The following is a 20,559-nucleotide window of genomic DNA, read 5'->3' on the forward strand; positions in this document are numbered from 1 at the left end:
GCATGTATTTGATCAAAAACCGTCAAATACATCAATATTTTTACTTAACATATTTGAACAAATAGAGTAAAAACGTGTAATATTATGATCAATAACAGTATACATTTATTAAATAACAGTATATTATTACAATTTAATAACTGTATTATATTTTCATATATTCCTTTATATTTCTAAAGTCTAATTTATTCCTTTGATGACAAAGCTGAATTTTCTGTATCTATTACTCCTGTCACATTATCTTTCAGAAATCATTCTAATATGCTTTTGCGCTCAAGAAACATTTCTTCTTATTATTAATGTTAAAAACAGTTGTGCTGCTTAATATGTTTGTGATAGGATTCTTTGAGTAATAGAAAGATCAAAAGCACAGCATTTATTTAACTGACTATTATTAAAATCTTTTGTTACAACTCTTTACTGTCACATTTGATCAATTTAAAGGGGTCATGAATGATTTTTTTTATTTTATAATGGGTCCACTTATAATGTTACCAAGATTTTTAAATCAAAAACATTCTAATTTAGAAGTAATAAGCAGTTAGCATTACATTTGTTGTTTACGACCCTCTCTTTCGATCAGTTTTAATGTCAAGACATGGAAGTAAACACCCACAGCTATGATTGGGTAACAGTTTTGCATACTAAAAAAAAAAACATAGTTTGTTACATAGTTGAAACGTTTGCCAACAATGTGAAACATTTATGAGTATTACATATGCTTTATAAGTCTTAGTTGTCACCAGTTATAGTTGACAAAAGAATAACTTGCGGTGTTTATGAAATTATGAATGAATGTACCACTGTTTGTCGCATTGTCTTTCTTATGGGCTATTCATCGTTTATCTTTTTCGTTAAAGTAAAAAACATATTTATTGTCATTTGCATCAAAATTAAATGTAGTGTAATGTATGTCTTACTGATTAAAAAACAGATGTCGCTCACTAAAGCTTTTATTCAGCATTACAGCAGATTTCTTAGATCAAAACAATAACAATTGTTTACAATAAGCATTCTCTACGTACTTTCTTCCGTATCCGATAATCCAACACATTAACCCAATAAATGCAGAAGAAAAGGAAAGAACAGCAAATCACAACTATCACAAGTATTCAGTTTGACTGTGGTGCTACAGTATAAATACTCAGCACATCAAACAATCTGTAAACAGACAAAGAAATAGTGGCATGTGCTAACAACCCTGTTCTTCACGCTCGTGTGGTGCGACATTAATGTCGGATCCAATGTAGTCGACCACTGCATCATCTTTTATTTTCAGTCTCTCTGAAAAGCCGGTGTCGAGTCTAGTTAAATGAATCCGCAGTAAAATTAAGCGGACAAACTGTCTTTCTGACGCAATCTGACTGAAACGTTGTTCAAATAAAGTTCATACAGACTTTCTTAATGTTAGGATCACAAGGAAGGCAATGCAATGACTGTTTTTCCACAACTTGGCACTTCAAAAGACTTCTAATCTTCAGAGGCATCTCTATCGTTCTGTTGCTGGAGTAATGCTGTGTTTGCCTCTGTCTCGTAATTACTACTACATGACATGCACAAATCAGTGGGCGGGGCTAAAGAAGCAATGATGTAGAATTAGGCCCTGTCCACACAAACACAGAAATGAGCTATGCGGCTTTTTCTATGCGGTTTGGACGTTCGTACACACGAAATCGCAGTATCCGGTCACTGAAACTGAACTTTTTTGAAAATTCCTGCCAGGGTGAAAAACTCTGATTGCAGTGTTGTCGTGTGGACAGTGAAAGCGGAGATTTTGGTTACGTCAGAACCGGAACCGGCAATAACCTTTTTTCCAGGCTTCTGATTGGCCAACATGTCTTTACGGTTAGGTGTATATTTTTCACCTGTTGGTTTGGCATGCTCTTTATAGCGTGTTTTTGCATTTTCATGTGGACCCTTTTTTTTTTAAACGGAGGAGGAAAAATGTAGTTTATAAAAATAGCCGTGTACGTGTGGACAAGGCCTTAGACGTTGATTTTCTTTTGCAGAGGGGGTTTTTCATCACACTATTAATTCATGATGTGACAAAATCTAAAACGAGTAATTTTCTGAGCTTGATTTCAATAAAAGCTGTTTTTGGACTAACAAGAAAGTTTTGAGTTCTGAAACTTACAGGATATACATGGACATAATAAAATAAATAATTAAAAATCCCCCACACAATAAACATACTAATGGCTCGTTTGCTTTGAAAAACACGAGACGGGGCAGTGGAATGGGGGAAAAAAACGCAATGTCTCGAGATGTGTTTTTTTAAAGTTGAACTAATTTTAACTTAAGCACCACATTTTTAGAACACTGTGTTATGCACGAGACGCCATAAAAGACGCAAGTTTAACGGTCATACACGTCCATGTAGCGCATGCTTACATTGAAACTATGGAAAAACGTGTTCTGTGTGAACCGCCCTAAGTCATGATCTCTATTGGCATCTAGCAACTTAATACCAAAGCACATTTCCACAAAACCACTGCCATATTACCAGCATAAACCATGACAGGCAGCTGCACTCAAAATGTTCTCATCCTTCAAGCAACATATCACAAGAGAAACAAATTACCCAGCAATTAGTTTACTTCCCCAGTTCTGCCTGAGTGCCGTGAGCAGACAAACGGCAACTGTTAGTGGCCACATATGGCTGTTATGAGGACCTTCTAGACAAAAGTTTTAAAATTTTCCCCCTTAGTTTTTCTTATGTCACAGATGGTTGATGCAGCATCTGCCCTATGTGTGTGTGTTTCTGTGACCACATGTAACAGTAACTCTCTCTATTTGCCTTCTCTAATACCACCTCTATTAGCAAGATGATGCATGATTTAATCAGAGACAGAGGGATTTGGCAACTAGCCAACCATTTAATCACTGAGGTACTTCTCCCTGACAGACAGCAGACCATTTTCTCTCCGTTCACACTGAAAATCCCCCCACTCCATCTATTCTTTAAGCAATGTCAAATAAGCACTAAATACTGCAGGTTATTAGTAGCTTTTAAATTCACACAAACACACACACACACACACACACACACACACACACACACACACACACACACACACACACACACACACACACACACACACACACACACACACACACACACACACACACACACACACACACACACACACACACACACACACACACACAAACTGGCACAAGTAGTTCACCTACACATCACAGAAAACACCCTTTATTACGTTTATTATTTTTAAGCCATTTGGTTTACAAAGACACAGGGAATGTCCTCACAAACCACCTTTACGTTGCAATACATATGTCATAATATACATTTGTGTCCTCATAAACCACATATGCCAGATCACACACACACCTCATATACTGAGCATATCAAATATTTGTTGCTCTACCTCCTAAAAAATAGACAAAGCCTGTGTATCTCTCCCCCATCATCTTTCACTATGCCCATGTTGCACGTTTGAGTAATAAACACACAGTGCAGTGGAGACACAGCAGTGAACTGTGGCGCTGTCCAGGGTTCTGAATTGGTTTTTCATGATCCTGCAGCAGCTATATATAATAAAAAGGTCAGATATCTGGGCTAAATCTCAGATTCTTAAAAAATTTAATTTGAGCCTCACATTGTATGCATACAAAAACATGTACCCATTTTTTGTACAGAAATAACATCTGTAATAATGTATTTAAATAATTAATTAACATATTTTGGAGATAAATAATTAACATTTTCATGTGATGATAATTATGTAAAGACTGTGCAAGACAAAAAGCAGTTTTATAGATCGAATAGACCTTATCGTACAGCATGCTAGTAGATGGAAAATCAAATACACAGCATATATTGAAAAAATATACCCCCCCCCCCAAAAAAAAACAAAACAAAACAACAACAACAAAACAAAGCAGTGGGATTGTCAATCAAAATATGATGGCAGAACAGGGGGCCATTATATTGCTGAGCAGCGCCATATGAGGCTGGGCTATGGAGAATGCATTCTCTAGCTTTGCTCTTACCTGAGGAGGGATGAAAAAGATGCCTTATAGCAACCTGACATACTGAGAGATTATGCTATCAGAATAGTTATTATTTCATAACCCGTCTTTGATTGCACCCATTGAGAGATGGATAGTGTACAAGCGGTAACCTCTGATACATTGCACTAGCTGGTACTGCAGTCACTGCTTAGAGACAGAGTGTGATTTTGAGATTTTCTGTAGCACATTGACAAATATGGATTTTTTTCATGGTTGATGACGATATCTTAGAGAGCGGGGTGGCTGATCGTCGATATAAAGTTCATATATAAGCATACCATTTAATTAAATAAAGATGGTAAATAACACATGCTGCAGTTAAATATGTATTTTTTAAAATAATATTTACTAAATTAAAAAAATTTTTGAAAAAATAAAGAAATATTTAAATACATGACTAAAAAGGAAGCAATCACTAAATATTAAATATCTACTAGATATGCAGAGACTTGCTTAAATTATATAAATGCATATTTGCTGATTGCCAATTATATATGAGAAAACATTATGGAGTTTGCCTTTCTATTACTATTAAGGGGTATATCTAAGCTCAAGTTGAAGCTGGTTTCCTCGAGCCCCTCCACTGCGGACAGCAATATGTTTAAACTTAATAGCTTAAAGATTATATGGGCAAACAAACTCGAGAAAGAGTAGTTTTTTCATGTACCATTTACTTTCTTTGTTTCACATTTCTGTCTAATAGATTATTACAAACGAAAAGAACAAAGACTGAGGATGTTAGTTCCCACGTGTCTGTGCCATAGACTGTATAACACAATGGACGTAGTGTCCATGACATCACCCGTTAGTTTCTGAAGAGCATTTTTGAAGCCCAAAGTGGGTGGAGCCGGCCGTCGCCATCTTGGCAGCGCATCATTCCCGGATAACCGAAAATGGGCAAAGAGGCGGGACGTGGGAGGAGCTGAGGTGCCTGGTTGCTGAAACCACGCCCGCCTAGCTTGATGGTAGTGACAGTTGCGGCAATCCACCTGTCACTCAAGTGGCCACGCCCTTAATTATGCAGAACTTTAAGGCTTAATATAATTTAAACGGATGAGTTAGCTATATAGAACAAAACCACTTTTTGTACCAGGCTGTAAACATATTTTTTTCTGCCATAAATTTGGGCATTTTAATATGGGGGGTCCTTTTGAAGCCGGTCTCTAGCGGCCAGGCAATCAATTTCAGTTTAAGTCACTTCCGTGTTGGATTCAAGAGAGAGACAAGAAGGTTGCCGTTTGGTCTGCGCTCAGGCGCGGGTGTTCTCGGCCCTGTCACAATAAAAGACGCACTTCCGACCCTTAAATGCCAAACAGAAAAACATATTGGCTTATGGCGATAATTAAAAAACGCCAAACATCTGCGTTATATCAGTCGACCACTGCATTTAAGCATTTTTGCACTGTTCAGAGTGAATTTAAATAATTAAATAAAGAATCAATTAAATAATTACCACAGCACTTTGAAAACTTCTGAATGTTTGAACAATAGCTTTGTAGGTGTACACTTTAGCAAATGCATCTCTCCCTAACAACGGACATGGTTTTATTAGCTGTTTAAAGGAAAAACTTCATCTCAATATGGGCCATCCATTACAGCAAAACACAATGCGCTAAATCAATCAACTCAGTGGCTGTCTTTTGCTCCACTGTTGGATGTATGATAGATTCTCTGCTCGGTAATGAACACAACGCTACCAGGCACCTATCAGTCTTTCCTGTCGAAGCTGTGCTCAGATGAATAAAACAAAAGTTGGGACGAAATTAAAACAATCCATTGTGTCAGAAAAGCCAGAGACCATAGTGCCCTGCAGTTCCTTTCAGAGCCAAAACAAACCCAAAAGTCTAAAATATGTGACTGATGCGAGACAAAGGTAAAGGAAAAACAAGAGAGACAGAAGGAGAGGCACATGTTTGGTTATATATATCTATATCTATATATCTATATCTATATCTATATATATATATATATATATAGTGTATATATGTTCATCCTGACTATGACTGGAAAGACAGGCTCTGTAAGAAGAGTGTTAAGAGTATAAGGTATTGTGTTTAATCTCTTGTTTAAATAACTGTCTGGTTTTCACATGCATTTATTAAACTGTTTACCAGTATCATGTGTCCAGTGGAGATGTCCATGTTGGTTTGGGTAGGCTCTTCACTCCAGGAGGATGTGCTGCTGCGGGCGGAGGGACTCTGCATCGGTCCGTCACTGAACTGTGAGGACACGCTGTTAATGCGTGACGTGTGCGATGGGTGGAACACCTCTGATCGCTCTCCACGCTCTGATGTCTGCAACGCCATGCGCTGGCGACAGAGATCCTATCGAGAAAGTGGACAAACATTAGTCTTATCTGTGAAGACATAAAGTTCACAACTCATAAAGTTCTTCTAAAGAGTAAAATGATCTATCACACAAACTACAAATCACTGGTTATTATGATTAGAATATTATACTGGTTATTTATATCATACAAATGAAAACACACTGAAAATCATACAAAAACGCACTGATACTGCATCAGGATTCTGGATCAAATAAACTCTAATTTCATTTATCTCCATTTTGCATCTCAGAGTGGGTTCAAGATACAGCCAACAACATATTACGTCACTGTCTGCTCTACAAGATGAAATCTATAAACTGCATAAACTCACCAATCCACCAATGGAGCAAATAATTACTAGCAGCCATATTTAAACACAAGGTTTATTGATAAGGTTTAATTTTCTAATAGAAAACATTTACATATATATATATATATATATATATATATATATATATATATAAACCATAATCTTGCATGATATTTGCTTACAATATGTGACAAGCCATCCACCTAGTATATATATATATATATATATATATATATATATATATATATATATATATATATAATTAATAAATTGCTATAAAAAGCAACAAATTAGCAAACTATTTACAAAACCAGTAAAACTGAATTGAAAATCAAGCTTGCATTCTCTGTCTCAGGATATAGCCACTGCATTTGCCAACCAACCAGCAAACATTGCATTTACTGCTATTTTCACAGGCCTTCCCCTTTGCCCTTAATAGCTAAACTTCAGTCGCTCGCTTGATTCTGGAATTATAACTCCAAGCTATTATTTACAATTTGTCACATCATAGAAATCAAACAAAAAAGCAGATTCTTCCCAAAGATCAGGGACTCTATGAGGATATCAGATGAAGGTTTCAGTGTAAAAGCTGATTTCTCTCACAGATGTGTCATTATATCCCTTCTAACCTGGCTCAACATATAATTGCTGCAAGCAATTATTTATGAAAGAGTGTGCAGAAAATGTCTGTACTACATTACATATATCACTGAAATAGAAGAGATATAATGTTTGTTAATAGAAAGAATGAATTTGGTTGTGGGACGCTATTGTTTAGTCAATCAGAAGACTGTCATTGATTTTATGTATTCGGTTAGGTGAAATCAGGATTGATCTGTGGGGGGAGGGATTTTAAAAGGGGAAGGGGGTGGTCTAAGTGAAGTTTGTGTAATGACTAACATAGCTTACAACACCATAAAAACTACAAACCACATTTTGACTACAAGCACCTTACAATGGTTAAAACGATTTACAAGAAAGCTTTCAGGCATTTTCAGGCAATTACCATATAGGTTTTTGTATAAAACAACAACTGTTTTTTGTAACAGTTTAAAGTGATTTTAATATCATTCAAAAAGCTCCAATTTTATTGAGTGAACCCCCTTCTGCTCATTGTGATTATTTCTACTTTTCCCTCCTTGCTTTACTTCCATTTTATTTACTCAAAGGTTAAACAGGCACAGACAATTACTTTCTGATGCAGTTGCTAGTCACAACAATATGGGCCCATCAAATGTCCAACAGTTAAAAAAAGAAAGAAAAAAAGACTGACAGGAGGGTCAGTGAGGGAATGTGGGGGTTGAAGGTGGAAGTTTAGTGCGTCTCACTAATGGAGCTCCCCAGTGAGAGAAACCAGGAGGGAAGGTGGTGGGCTAAACAGAGGCCACAAAGCTCTAAAAAAGCCACAGACTAGAGGATGGAGTTCACCCTTAACATTAATATCTGATCCTTTTACAGGCACTGCCTTTAGGAGCACCTGTAAAACCGCAAAAACATGTCACAACTGTTAAAACAGTGCCCACTTCCTGATAAATCATGTTAATTTCAGACAGCTCAAATCAATGCATTCATTTGCCTCTTAATCAGTGAACCACTAATTAGCAAAATTAATTACATTTGCATTTAATAATTTAGCAACCATATTTATACAAAGTGATTTACAAAAGAGAAGAATATAACTACAAAACAATTAGCAAAAGAACCCCCCCCCCCCCCCTCCAGAAAAATAATTAAAAAAAAAACGTAGATAGAGAAAAGTGCAAGAACGGTTAAAAGTGCATTAACTAGTGCCCATTAAGGAGATGTGTTTTTAGATGTTTCTTGAAGGTAGGTATGACAGGTATATGTTCAGGGAGGGTTGGGATGAGCATTCCCTCCATCAAGGTACAGTTAAAGCAAACAACTGTATGACTTGACCTTATAAATATATATACTAAAAAGTAAATAAAAAAATTACTTTACCTAAAGCTGTTAATGTAAGTAACCATAACATTTAATGTCGACAAAAGAAAATTAACAAAGTGTAAATCCTTTATGAAGAGTAAAACTACTTTCTTTAATGAAAAATTCCTTGTGAATGTTGGATTTTATAAGTATGGTTAGAATGTGAGGGATATAAAGAGGACCACGAACTGTATTTAAAAAACACTAAAAGCACTGGAAACTAGAGTTTCTCATAACACATCCACATTTTGGCATTAATGGTAGGCAAGATAGAGATTAAAGGTTTAACAACAATAAACTTATTGAATAATAAGGCATTAACAGGGAGAACAAACAAGTGTGAATATGCAAGTGTTTGATGAAGAAATAAGAATAAAACTGTAAGAGTGTGTGTGAGTAGGTGGGTGGCAGTGGTGATGGTGGTGTGTGTGTGTGTGTGTGTGCTTTGATCTGCTACAGAATCATTGCGGCAGAACTGATTCTAATTGCATGTTTCACTGTAAGAGTCCCTGTGCACAAGACTACATTCATTCCAGCTACAGCAGTTGGGAAATCCCTTACAACTACACAGTACGAGCCATGTCTACGCCTTTAATCTTATTTGCTTAAAAAAAAAAAAAACCTGCCAGATCTAAAGGGCCGAGCACACTCGCAATTTACTACGACGCAACAACATTACACACAAATTAAAATCAATACAAAGTAATTAAAAGCTGAAATGAAAACATTGCAAAGGTGTCAGGATTTAATGTGTGACTGCATAATAATAATATTGAGAAATGCCGATTATTTTGCCACACTGATAGGGCCGACGTTTAAGGAAGGGACCTCTCGACAAAGTGTGAGAGGTTTATTAAATATTGAAGGCGGGGGAGGAAGCCAAGCGCTTGCACCCTGCGATCCAGTCTCAATGAGTACAGCTGAGCCCAACACAAAATCAATAAGCCTTCACCGCAAGCCCTCCCTCCAGGAGCCGTGAAAGAAAGGTCAGACAACAAACTCATTTCCCTGCTAAAAAGGGCTCTGCCTCAATTAGGATTCATATTAAACACCACTGTCGTGCAAGGACATCTGCGCCTGCTCCAATGGGTCATAATTAAGGAAAAGAAGCTTTAAATGAATTCCACTGCCGTTTTGTTAATGAGCTACAATAATTTCGAAACCTTCATTACACCTGGTGATGATGGCAAATATGGACAGTGTTACTCTGGAAGGGTGGGCTTGCTGGATTGGAGGCGGAAATAAGCTTGGTCGAGGACAACTTGTTCAGTGTATCTTAAAAACAGGAAAGCTTATTCATGTTAATATGTATTGATGAATGTCAGAGAAAACACGATTTGCTGGAAAATAATTGGCCTGCTCCTACCTGATAGGCTGCCGTGGCATCGTGGCCTGTGTCATTTCCCAAACCAGCGAGCTTCTCCTTCAGCTTATGGTGGGAGCGGTGGCGCAAGCAGTACAGAGTACCCGACATCCCCAACACCATGACAATAAAAACCATGGAGACCACCACCAGAATCAAAAAGTTGCCTGGCTCCACTTGACTGTGTTTGACCAGGGGGATGTGGTTCAGTTTGCCCCTCTGAAATTAGAACAGACAAGAAAGAGAAAGCCTGATAAGCATTGTGGATTGAAAACTAATATATATATATATATATATATACACACACACACACACACACACACACACACACACACACACACACACACACACACACACACACACACACACACACACACACACACACACACACACACACACACACACACACACACACACACACACACACACACACACACACACACACACACACACACACACACACACACACACACACACACACACACACACATAAATATTAAGCATTGCAACTGTTTTCAACAATAATAAGAAGAAATGTTTCTTGAGTACCAAATCAGCATATTAGAATGATTTATCAAGGATCATGTGATATTGAAGACTGAGGATTCAGCTTTGCCATCACAGGAATAAATTACATTTTAAAATTAAAATAGAAAACTTAACTTTAAATTGTGATGATATTTCACAATATTACTGTTTTTACTGTATGAGTGTTCTATATCACTCAACTGTGATCACAGGATAACAATGTCCGATTGGTGTTTTGATATGGTACTTTAAATTAGGCTGCAAGACGCTTATTGCTTTTAATTATTACTTGTTATACACTTTGACATTCAAACACCTCAAGCCGACACTTGGAAAGTGAAGGCCTGCTCCACTCTTGCTTTGGCAGGTTGAAGCATGCCATCACAGAGCAATTAGGGTCGGCCCTCACTGTACCAGCTTGTTGCTAATTAGCCTCCAAGTCTTGGGTTTGGCCGGGATGGGGGAATTGGCTCAGACCTCCAAGTTAATAAAATGGGAGAGGGGCTAAGCCGAGGGGGAGTACCTAAAAGGTCCGAGCCCCACTAACGTTCCACTGTAGAGGGGGTTGTCAGGCTTGTTAGCCCCTCGGGGGGAGGGCTGACAGCCGGGGCTAAGCTGCTGGGGGATTGGCGGCGTATTGTTTCCAAATGCCTTGTGAGACTGAATAGACTGAGGCCTTTAGAATGGGGTTCAGATTTTTTTTTTTAATCTGCCTCTATTCGCATTCAGTGCTATCATACCAACCGACTGATCACAGAACTATAAGCCATGCGAGCTGCCATCCCATGATTGATTTTTCTGATCAGTATTTTAGAAACTACGACTATTTTCTGTTTTCTGAATACTGATAATCTACTTCATATTTGTTAATGCTGTTTTATTTTTTCTTAAAGCATATAAGAGAATGCAAATTCATGAAGCACAAAATATTTAAATCAAGCTCTAATTACATATGCCACTCCATTTAATCACATGCTGAAATCCCCCATACACTGGCTACACATTGCTGAAAATAATAGCAACTAAATGTGAGGTTTAGTAGTTTCCAAGGATTAGTTTCTACTTTTTGTGATTGTGAGCTTTTGTTGGTGCAGAAATGGTTTGCTTTCCACCCATCAAACATTGCATGGAGAGTGTGTAGAGAGGAGGGCGCATTCAACTGGAATAGAATACCCCCTCTCTCCTTCCCTCCATCCCTCTATAGGCTTAGCGCTCTCAATCGAATTACATGAAAAGATCTCTAACATGAAAAGCTGACTCTGAAAAGAAAATTGTGCTTGGCTAAATAATGTCCGCAATTAATTATAACTAAATAGAATACATGCATTAGGCAGTTGAGCAAGGGACTGGAAAATGGATCAAAAAAGGAGAGAAAATACAAAAGAAAAACCAAAAATGTTGTCCTGAGGTAGTCTACTCCCAAGTTAAATACAGGTTACAGTGTAAATGAAATTAAGGACGACTACCAAAATGAATCCTATAGTATATTTGTGCAGTAGTTTTTTATATATCATATATCACATAAGTATAAATCCCCTATGCCAAAGCAAGGTTGGCAACAAATATTTCTTGTACAAAGTAGTTGCTTCGCAAAAATGTTGCATGGTCTAAATATATTATGTTGGTACACGTACAATTAATCAATATAACTGAAAAACAAAAAAATTCAGTGTCATTGAGGAATTATTAGAAAAATGATAACCTGGCTAAGACATAACTTCTCTTATTATGAGGACAGCATAACTGAAAAAATGCAATGCAGACTCGACATGGTATGTTGTAATGTGGAAATCTCTTTTGAAGAAAAATCTACTGATTATTTCAACTGAAATAATGTGTCAAATCCTTTCTCTTCCTGCAACACATCTAGTCTCATAGAAAACCTGCAAATATGCACTTTATGTAAAAGCAGAGGAGAAAAATAAAATGAGGAAGAAAATAGACAGGGGGGTGGGGGGAGAAAGAAAGGGAGGGAGAGACAGAATCCTTTATGCTTTTATGGTTTTGTTCTTCTGTAGGGAATAAAATTGGACTTGCAAATTTCTGATTCACAGTCTACTAAAAAAAGAAAGACAGGTTCAAATCAAGCTCTCTCTCTCTCAAAAAAAAGTACTAAGGTCCTCAAATCCTCGTCTGAACTAAAAATACAAGGAATTCTAGGCATGTAAATCTATTAAGTCTCTCATAAATTTGTTTCAGTGAAAAATATTTCATTGAAATATTTACAATAAAAAAGTATAAATAAAAAAGTAATGAACTTTTTCATTTTTAATCTAAATGAGAGATATGAGAAAAAACGGTTAGAGTTGAAAATTATATAATTATATAATATAGTATATAATATAACTGATAAACCAAAAACAAATACAAATACAAAAAAGAGAAAGCAAGACATAGCCTACTGTAGCAAACAAAAAGAAGAAAAATGTTACTGGGTGAGATGTGTTCCTGAATTAATGGGTGTTTCCAGGGTCATCAGATATTGCTTATCCACAGATTCAGCTAATCAATCTCTTGACTGAAACTTTGCCAAACTGACAACATTTTAATCTTAACGTTTCTCTTTATATTAAGCGATAAAATTGACATTTGTAAAGCAGTGAATCAGTCAATATAATATAACACTTTAATCCAGGACTACTGTTCTAAAAAAATTAACACCTAACACAAAGACCACTGCCCAATGCACGGCCAGACAAATTTTACCCACAGAAATGTAACTTCTTTTAAGCAATCTATACGTATGGATTTTTACAAAAAGTTTTTCCACTCTCTCTTTTTTTGCTCTCAAGAGGAAAATATACACAGAAGGATTTATATATTTGAGGGAAAAGGGAGCTGGATTTTGGGATGCTCTGGCTGATTTAAATCATTGAGGGAAGGGTTGGGTGGAGGACACTGACGGGTGAAAGGTTGAGACAAGGGCCGCCCAGATATCCTTTCACTTTTACACACAATCATCACTCAACCTTAAAATCATTCATCCACTCCAATCCATGTCTATATCTTTAAAATACGATGAAAATAAATAAATTGACTAAACTAAAAACCTATTTTAAAAAAGAACATATACATCATGCACACGATATTGGAAAAATGAAAAGCAGTTTTACAGTCATTGTGTTTTGAAATGCTAGTTCTATAGGATATATAATTTTGTGTATTTACTTTTTTTTTTTCAAACCTAGACTAAAACCTAGACCATAATTTGTATTAAGTGAGAAAAATATTTCTGTTTCACCATTTATAAGAAGATATTCTAAATTGCATTCCCATAAATACACGTGGAATTCTATTGGAAAAATCCAAAAATATTTTTTTAATCAGGGAATATATGTAACGCATTATGATTTTAATAACATCTTATATTTCAGAAACCATTTCACTTAAGTTAACTTTCCATGTAAATTAGAGATTAGTGTTTAATTTTTATGTTAAAAATACCAAACATTAAAGATGAATATAGGGAATAGCCTAAGCATAGAATGAATTAGTGATTAATTCTATTAATTTGCCATTAAAGAATATAAAACATTGTTGCCCCACAGGACTCATTTCGTTCTTTAGCACGTTTATGGAGCATTTATTAAAATGCAATGATCAGAGATAGGCTAAATAAAACAATTATTAGTCCATATAAATAATCCCGAATTGTGATTTCTTCTTATTATTTATTTATCAACCAATCTACCGCTTCTTTCTTCTTCTTATTTATTTCTGGCTCCGAGTCATATGCAACTTGCGAAGACCCATGCAGACTAAACACACCGCTTTCAATGCGATTGATTTCCCACAAACGACCAGCTAAACGCAGCTTCCTCCCTCTAAAAAAAATCAACAGAATGTTGCTTCTGTTTGTACTCTGTACCATTTGCACAGCACCACTCTATATTGACTCACGACCTATATCAATTACATAACGATCTGCAAACCATCTTGGCCATAAAATTGCACACTATGCACGCGCTTCTATCAGCAGAAGCGTTAAAATGAAATGTGTGATTCTGTAGCACCGCCACGTACCAAGTCTTTGCAGGACCGTGTCACTCTCATTATCAGTCCAGCTGCATCCGGATGCGCAATAAGTTTTAGGTGACGCTTAATGGCGCGTTCAAAGCCTCGTTACATGCATTTATCCGACCATTATACACGTGCATCAAACATACAGACAAGTGCAAGTCCAGATAGATAGTTACCTAGTTCCATTTTCTGACAGCGCGCGATGGATGCTTTTCCAGATCCTATTCCGCCTCTCTCTACATCAGATGTCCGACTTGGCGACTGCAGCTTCCTTTTGCAATCCCGCTAGCTAAGAAAAGTTTTTCACCTCCCCGTTCGAGTCCACCTCAACAAAAGACCGTCGCTGTTCACGGTGTTTTTTAAACAGAAGCGGAGAAAAAAAAATGAAAGAGTTTGAAAGAGAAAGACGGGAGCGGGAGAAAAAGGAGAGCCAAATCGCCCGCCACATTTCCTAAAGACTAATACGAAGCTGCAGTGGGTTGTCTTGTCCTTTGAATGATCATGTGCGACTGAAAAGCCAGGGTTTTTTTTTTCACGGAGCCCCTCCTTATATTCAGCGAGGCTCGAGTCGCTGTCTGTAGCACATGTCACATCCACTGGTTGCTATAGCGATGCCTCCACATGTTGCCCACAGCTCGAGGGGCGCTAATCAGCGCGCGCGGGGTAGAGGGCCAGCTTGAAAGGACGGAGAGCTTGTCACTCATTTGTTCAACTATTCGGGATTTCTGTGCCTGCTGAATTGCTCGCGCTTGGATTTTCCCTAAGCTTTCTCCCACGTCTTTAACCCGTTATATCGCAATTAAAACGAACTAATGTTGCAACGCCTACCGCCAACTACAGACTGTACGAGCCAGACAGCAAAGGACGCTTCACTGACCACTGCGTGTATCGACCCGCCGTTTTAGCACTGACTTCAAAGAATATAAACCAATTAGAATTCAAACAGTGTCTTGAATATTAAATAATTACATTTTTTAACGCACACATGCATTTCTCAATACTAAGACACTAGATAATATTTGGCATGTGCACATACATGTACCCTGTCTTGTCAGAAGAGGTTTTCCTTCCTCTTCAACATGAAATAATTTATTCCAGTCGAATTTGATTTGCTCAGCAGGGTATTATAATAAACATCAGAAATAAAATACTTTGAACATAATTGTATTACAATTATACCATAACAATATATATATAACTATATATATATATATATATATATATATTTTATATATATATATATATATATATATATATATATATATATATATATATATATATATATATATATATATATATATATATATATATATATATATATATATATATATATATATATATATATATATATATATATATATATATATATATATTAATATAACACTTTATGATCAGAGATATTGAGCCCATGTAGTGATTGCAAAAAGAGGAACTTATTTTGTTCTAAATAAAAATAAAAAAATCTAAATTTTCGGGGACTATTGTAAGGTTGAGGAGGGCAACAGCTGCAGCGAGCAGAGAGGGATTACCAAGTCTAACGAAGAGAATGGAGAGAAGGAAAAGAGGGGTGGGGGGGAGTGTTTGAGTGTTTGTGTGTGTGTGTGTGTGTGTGTGTGTGTGAGACAGAGAAAGGGAAAGCAATGCAAGCACTCAGAGAGGGAGAGTGTGTAAGAGCTATACAACATGTGCCTGTGAGGTGTAAGTGGCCGTATTTGTGTGTGTGTCTGTGGGCTGGAGGAACTGGGGGTGGGGTCCCGTCAAATGCAGATGACAAGGCTGCGGAGGGGTCTTCGGTTTATCTTTGGTTTCAGCTGCACTCCTCCCTCCGTTGTCCCCTGCTTACCCCTCTTTGTCCCACAGCATGACAGCTGGAGTTGGCAGAAATGAGAGGAACAAATAAAGTGGTTCACCCATTCCAGAATCTCAAGATCAGATAAACACCTTAGTGTGAGCACCGGCCAGACATACTTCCACCTTTAACCTCACCTCTCTTTATTTTTCTTTCTTGCTGTAAGAATGGGCGTGCTGTAGTGAATGACTTGTATACACACAATATGATCTTCGACATGGACAAATGAGCCCAAAACCACAGAATGGCTAGATAACATTTATACCATCATATTTTTTGTGTCTGCTTTATGACTATGTGCCTACAGTATTTTTTGTTTCTATGATAAATTCCTGCAAAACTGGTACAGCTGTGTCCTAATATGCATTAATATGAATCATTATTTCACAGCTATACCGCTGATGCATCAACCATTTGTGCAATTTTTAGAGAACAAAATCTGGATGACTAAAAACCTCACTGCCATTTCTGACAACACAAAAAACCTTAATGATATATGAAATTATAGACATTTAATGTCACCAAACAATGCAATATAATTTTTCAACAAGGACATTAACACTAACTTGTAACTAAACAAAGGGCTGCAGTACCACTCAACACTATAGAGACAGCATTGCACGCCTTCCGGCTGTAAAGAGTCCTGTGGTGACTGACAAACAATACTGTTCTGATCAATCTAAATCACAGACTGCAGACAGAGAGAGAGTGATGTTAAACAAGCATCTGGATAGAGGGTGAAGTCAGGCTGCCTACACCGTGCCTCCAACCATACTCACAGACTGAGCCATCTGTCTGTATCTTTCCTCGAGAATAACCCTCAGTCTCAAATGCAGATGATTGAATAGTGCATAGTGAACGTAGGCTTTACATAAGTGGCCATTCAGAGTTGTGGGAGTATTTATGAAACTGCTTATTTCCACACTTTCTTGTACTTTTTCTTTGCTTAATGCATTTAACAATCAAACCTATTAACTTGTCTAACCTGTCCAACACTACACAGCTAAAATGTGACAGAACTATTTATTTCACAACAGGCTAATTGATTTGGATGTTGCTTGAAAAAAAAAAAATACAGTACATATTGTACACTACTGATATTTCCAGAGTTAGGCCAGTTATTTCCAAAATGTGGAAGATGATGTGGTGTAGCATAATGACTGTGAAGGAAGGCTCAAGGCACAATACACAATCACTGGCAATGTTTATATGCACACTTTTTGTTTCAATCGGAATGAATTCATTCCAATTGATAAATCCAAAAGTATGATTGATAAATAAAGTGATCAGGTTGATGTGCACATTTACAGTGCACAGCATAAATGAGTACACCCTCTCTGAACAAAAACAAAATATGTATTTTCGTAATGATCACTAATACAATTCTTGGAAAGATGGCAAAATTGAAATGTATTAAACATATACTTAATAAAACCAGAGAAATATATGTCATTAATATCCGTAAAATAAGTAAATCAGCCAATCCATAGTTTTCAGTCACGTGACTGTCACGGAGCCTTGGAGGGCAAAACCGCCATAGAACTGCAGCACAAGCCTGTCAAATTTCCATCTTAAAACAAAAATATGTGAACAAGATGCACGTTTTGGGCACTTATGATCCATATACAGCACGTTTTTAAAACGCTTAACGTGAAAAACACTATAGGGTGAGTTGCACCAATAAGGAATAAATTAAGCAAAGTTTAAAGGATTTGTTGATATGGGTTTTATTTTAAATCGAGTCATTGCACCACTTCATTTTAAACACAGATAAATTACGCAGTAAAGCCGTATAGAGCTGATCAAGCAGCAGACGGAGGTGAACTGAAAACAGGCTAAAGAATCCTTAGTGCAACCCACCCTTAAAGTGCTGTAATGTACTAAAACAGGGATATTAAAAGATCAAATTCAGTTTACACCTTTTTGATGATGCGTACTATATACAGGCGATGATGAGGCAAGAATATGAACGCAACGCGTTTTCTTTATAATGGGTTTCGATGGGGAAAACACCTAACGAGAAACCTCGTGTTGCACTAATATTCTGTGTTCGTCTGCTTTCCTGTACAAAGTATGCAACATCAATAAGGTGTATATTGAATTTGGTATTTTAATATCACTGTCTTACCGCATTAATACTGACTACAAACCTGGTAAAAATGACTAGCGGGCAATGGAGGAGAGCCTTGTCTTGCCCTCCAGGTGGGCGTTCCTATAAGCGTGTGACGACACGTGAATACTATGGATTGTGTTTAAATGAAAGATTGCAGAAATTAGTACACCCTAGATTTCATTCAACAAATGTATAATATTCTAGTACTTGCCCTGATCTTTAATGGGGAGTGTTGCTCAACGCGTCTCTACAGAATCCCCACAGGTGCTTAAGAGTGGGTTAAATACATGTTAAATACATGTCCAGAGAAGGGTTTTCACCTTGGGAGAATGCATATCGTCATTGTCATATTGAAAAAATACCCAACAACGCAGGGAATGAGGAGACGGTAGCATCTTCTGTTTCAAGTTTTTGTATTACATCACACAGTGGTGTGTGAATTCATGACAGCATTGATAAAGCATAACTCTCTTTCACACCTTGAGCACTCATACATCCTTATATAAGAGCTTTACTATCACTGAACTTCACTGTGAGTACCAGGCACTTTTCACTATACTCCTCCTCTAGCAACACCAGAACATTTTAGATGCTTTTAGATCCTAAATTATTGTCTTGGTCTCATGATACCAGAGTATGGATTCCCAGAAGTCTATATTTTGTAAATATGGTCCTTGGAAAAGGCTAATTGACTTTATTGTGCTTTGGCTACAGTAGGTAGTTCCAGTGTGGAAAACAACCATGCATGTCACTTCTGCAGGCTGCATCTTACTCTGTGAGATAAACACTCACTCTTTTCATAGCTTTTGCTGGCTCTGTGACAGTGACAATCACTAGGAATTTCTCTTACTCTTTGCCTAGCAAAAAAACCGAAGGCCTGATTATTTCAGTGGCCTTGTCACAAGACCATTGCTTTTGAATTTCTGTTACTTTTGCTATATTTTCACACCTAAAACAATGATTCTGTAATCCTCTTGTACCACTGTCCTCTTTTGTGCTAAGAAAGAAGTCTCCTGACAGCTCCCAAGTTCAATTGTTTTTAGCATCAAGTCTGAGAATGATTAAGTGGGCTACATAACATTTTTAATGGTCAAGAAATTACTTCTCTTTAAATGTTTTGGTTCAACATACTTACCTGTTGATCAAAAATTGCCTTAAACTTACACTCAAAAAAATATTTAGTTTTATTTAGTAACTTTCAGGAGGGTGTACTCATTTTTGCAACACAACATTTTATCACTTTGATAAGAAAATCTTATTTTCCTGAATAATTTTAACATTCTTGCTTCTTTGGTAATTTCTTAACAGACTTCCTGGAACATATCTCTAAAGAACTCTAACATGTCTTCTAAGTAAAGAGTAATTGCTGAATTTGTTGTTTCAGAGGGGGTGTACTCATTTATGCTGTGCACTGTATGTATCACAAGTTTTAACAACAACCGCAGCTCGTTCCGTCATACGTCATTATGTAATTTCTACGTCTTTGCAAATGTACAGACCTTTCCCGTTTGTTTACATGTTCTCTTGATTGGATTATAAAAGGAATAAAGCACCCCTTTCAATCCGATCGAAATTTAATTAAGAATGAGCTCAATCTGATCGATTAAGGTGTTTACATGAAGGCTTTTCGGTCCGATTGAACCGTCAATTCGATTACTAATGGATTATTTGGTTGCATGTAATTGTTGCCACTGTCAGAATTACAAAAGTAGACAAGTGATCAAAGTATGGTAAATTATGGTAGAGATACCAAACACAATAGAGCCCACTATAATGCAACCTTACATGGCAAGACACACAACCTATTTTCTTTTAATTTAATTTAATTCATATTATTTTATTTTATTTTATCATTCAAGCTCACGACACAAACATGGCATGCATTGGTAATCTCAAACAGCAATGGCTGACAGAGAGAAACAATTTCTGTTGCTTTGTCTTGCCCGTGCTCTCATCCGGAACATTCTTTCTTTTCTCCAACCCTGCAGGTCTCTCGGTTTGCTTAGTGTTTTTAATATTTGCATTGTTTCAAGGGTAGGTTTAGGGTAGGAGTAGGTGTGTATGTTAA

At 36.9% G+C, this 20,559-nt stretch overlaps 1 protein-coding gene across 1 annotated transcript in view; it reads right to left on the bottom strand.

Moving 5' to 3' along the window:
* The window catches only part of ptprn2 (protein tyrosine phosphatase receptor type N2), a 231,987-nt gene that overhangs the window by 22,579 nt on the left and 188,849 nt on the right, over positions 1–20,559 (bottom strand). Inside the window, exons 13-14 of the mRNA XM_079801137.1 lie at positions 9,985–10,200; positions 6,147–6,359 (exon numbers count right to left, since the gene is read on the bottom strand). Of these exons, the coding sequence (XP_079657263.1) occupies positions 6,147–6,359; positions 9,985–10,200 (429 nt within the window). The remainder of the gene's footprint in view (positions 1–6,146; positions 6,360–9,984; positions 10,201–20,559) is intronic.

This window comes from Gobio gobio, assembly GCF_949357685.1.
Source record: "Gobio gobio genome assembly, chromosome: 2".
In the NCBI taxonomy this organism is placed as follows: Eukaryota; Metazoa; Chordata; class Actinopteri; order Cypriniformes; family Gobionidae; genus Gobio; species Gobio gobio.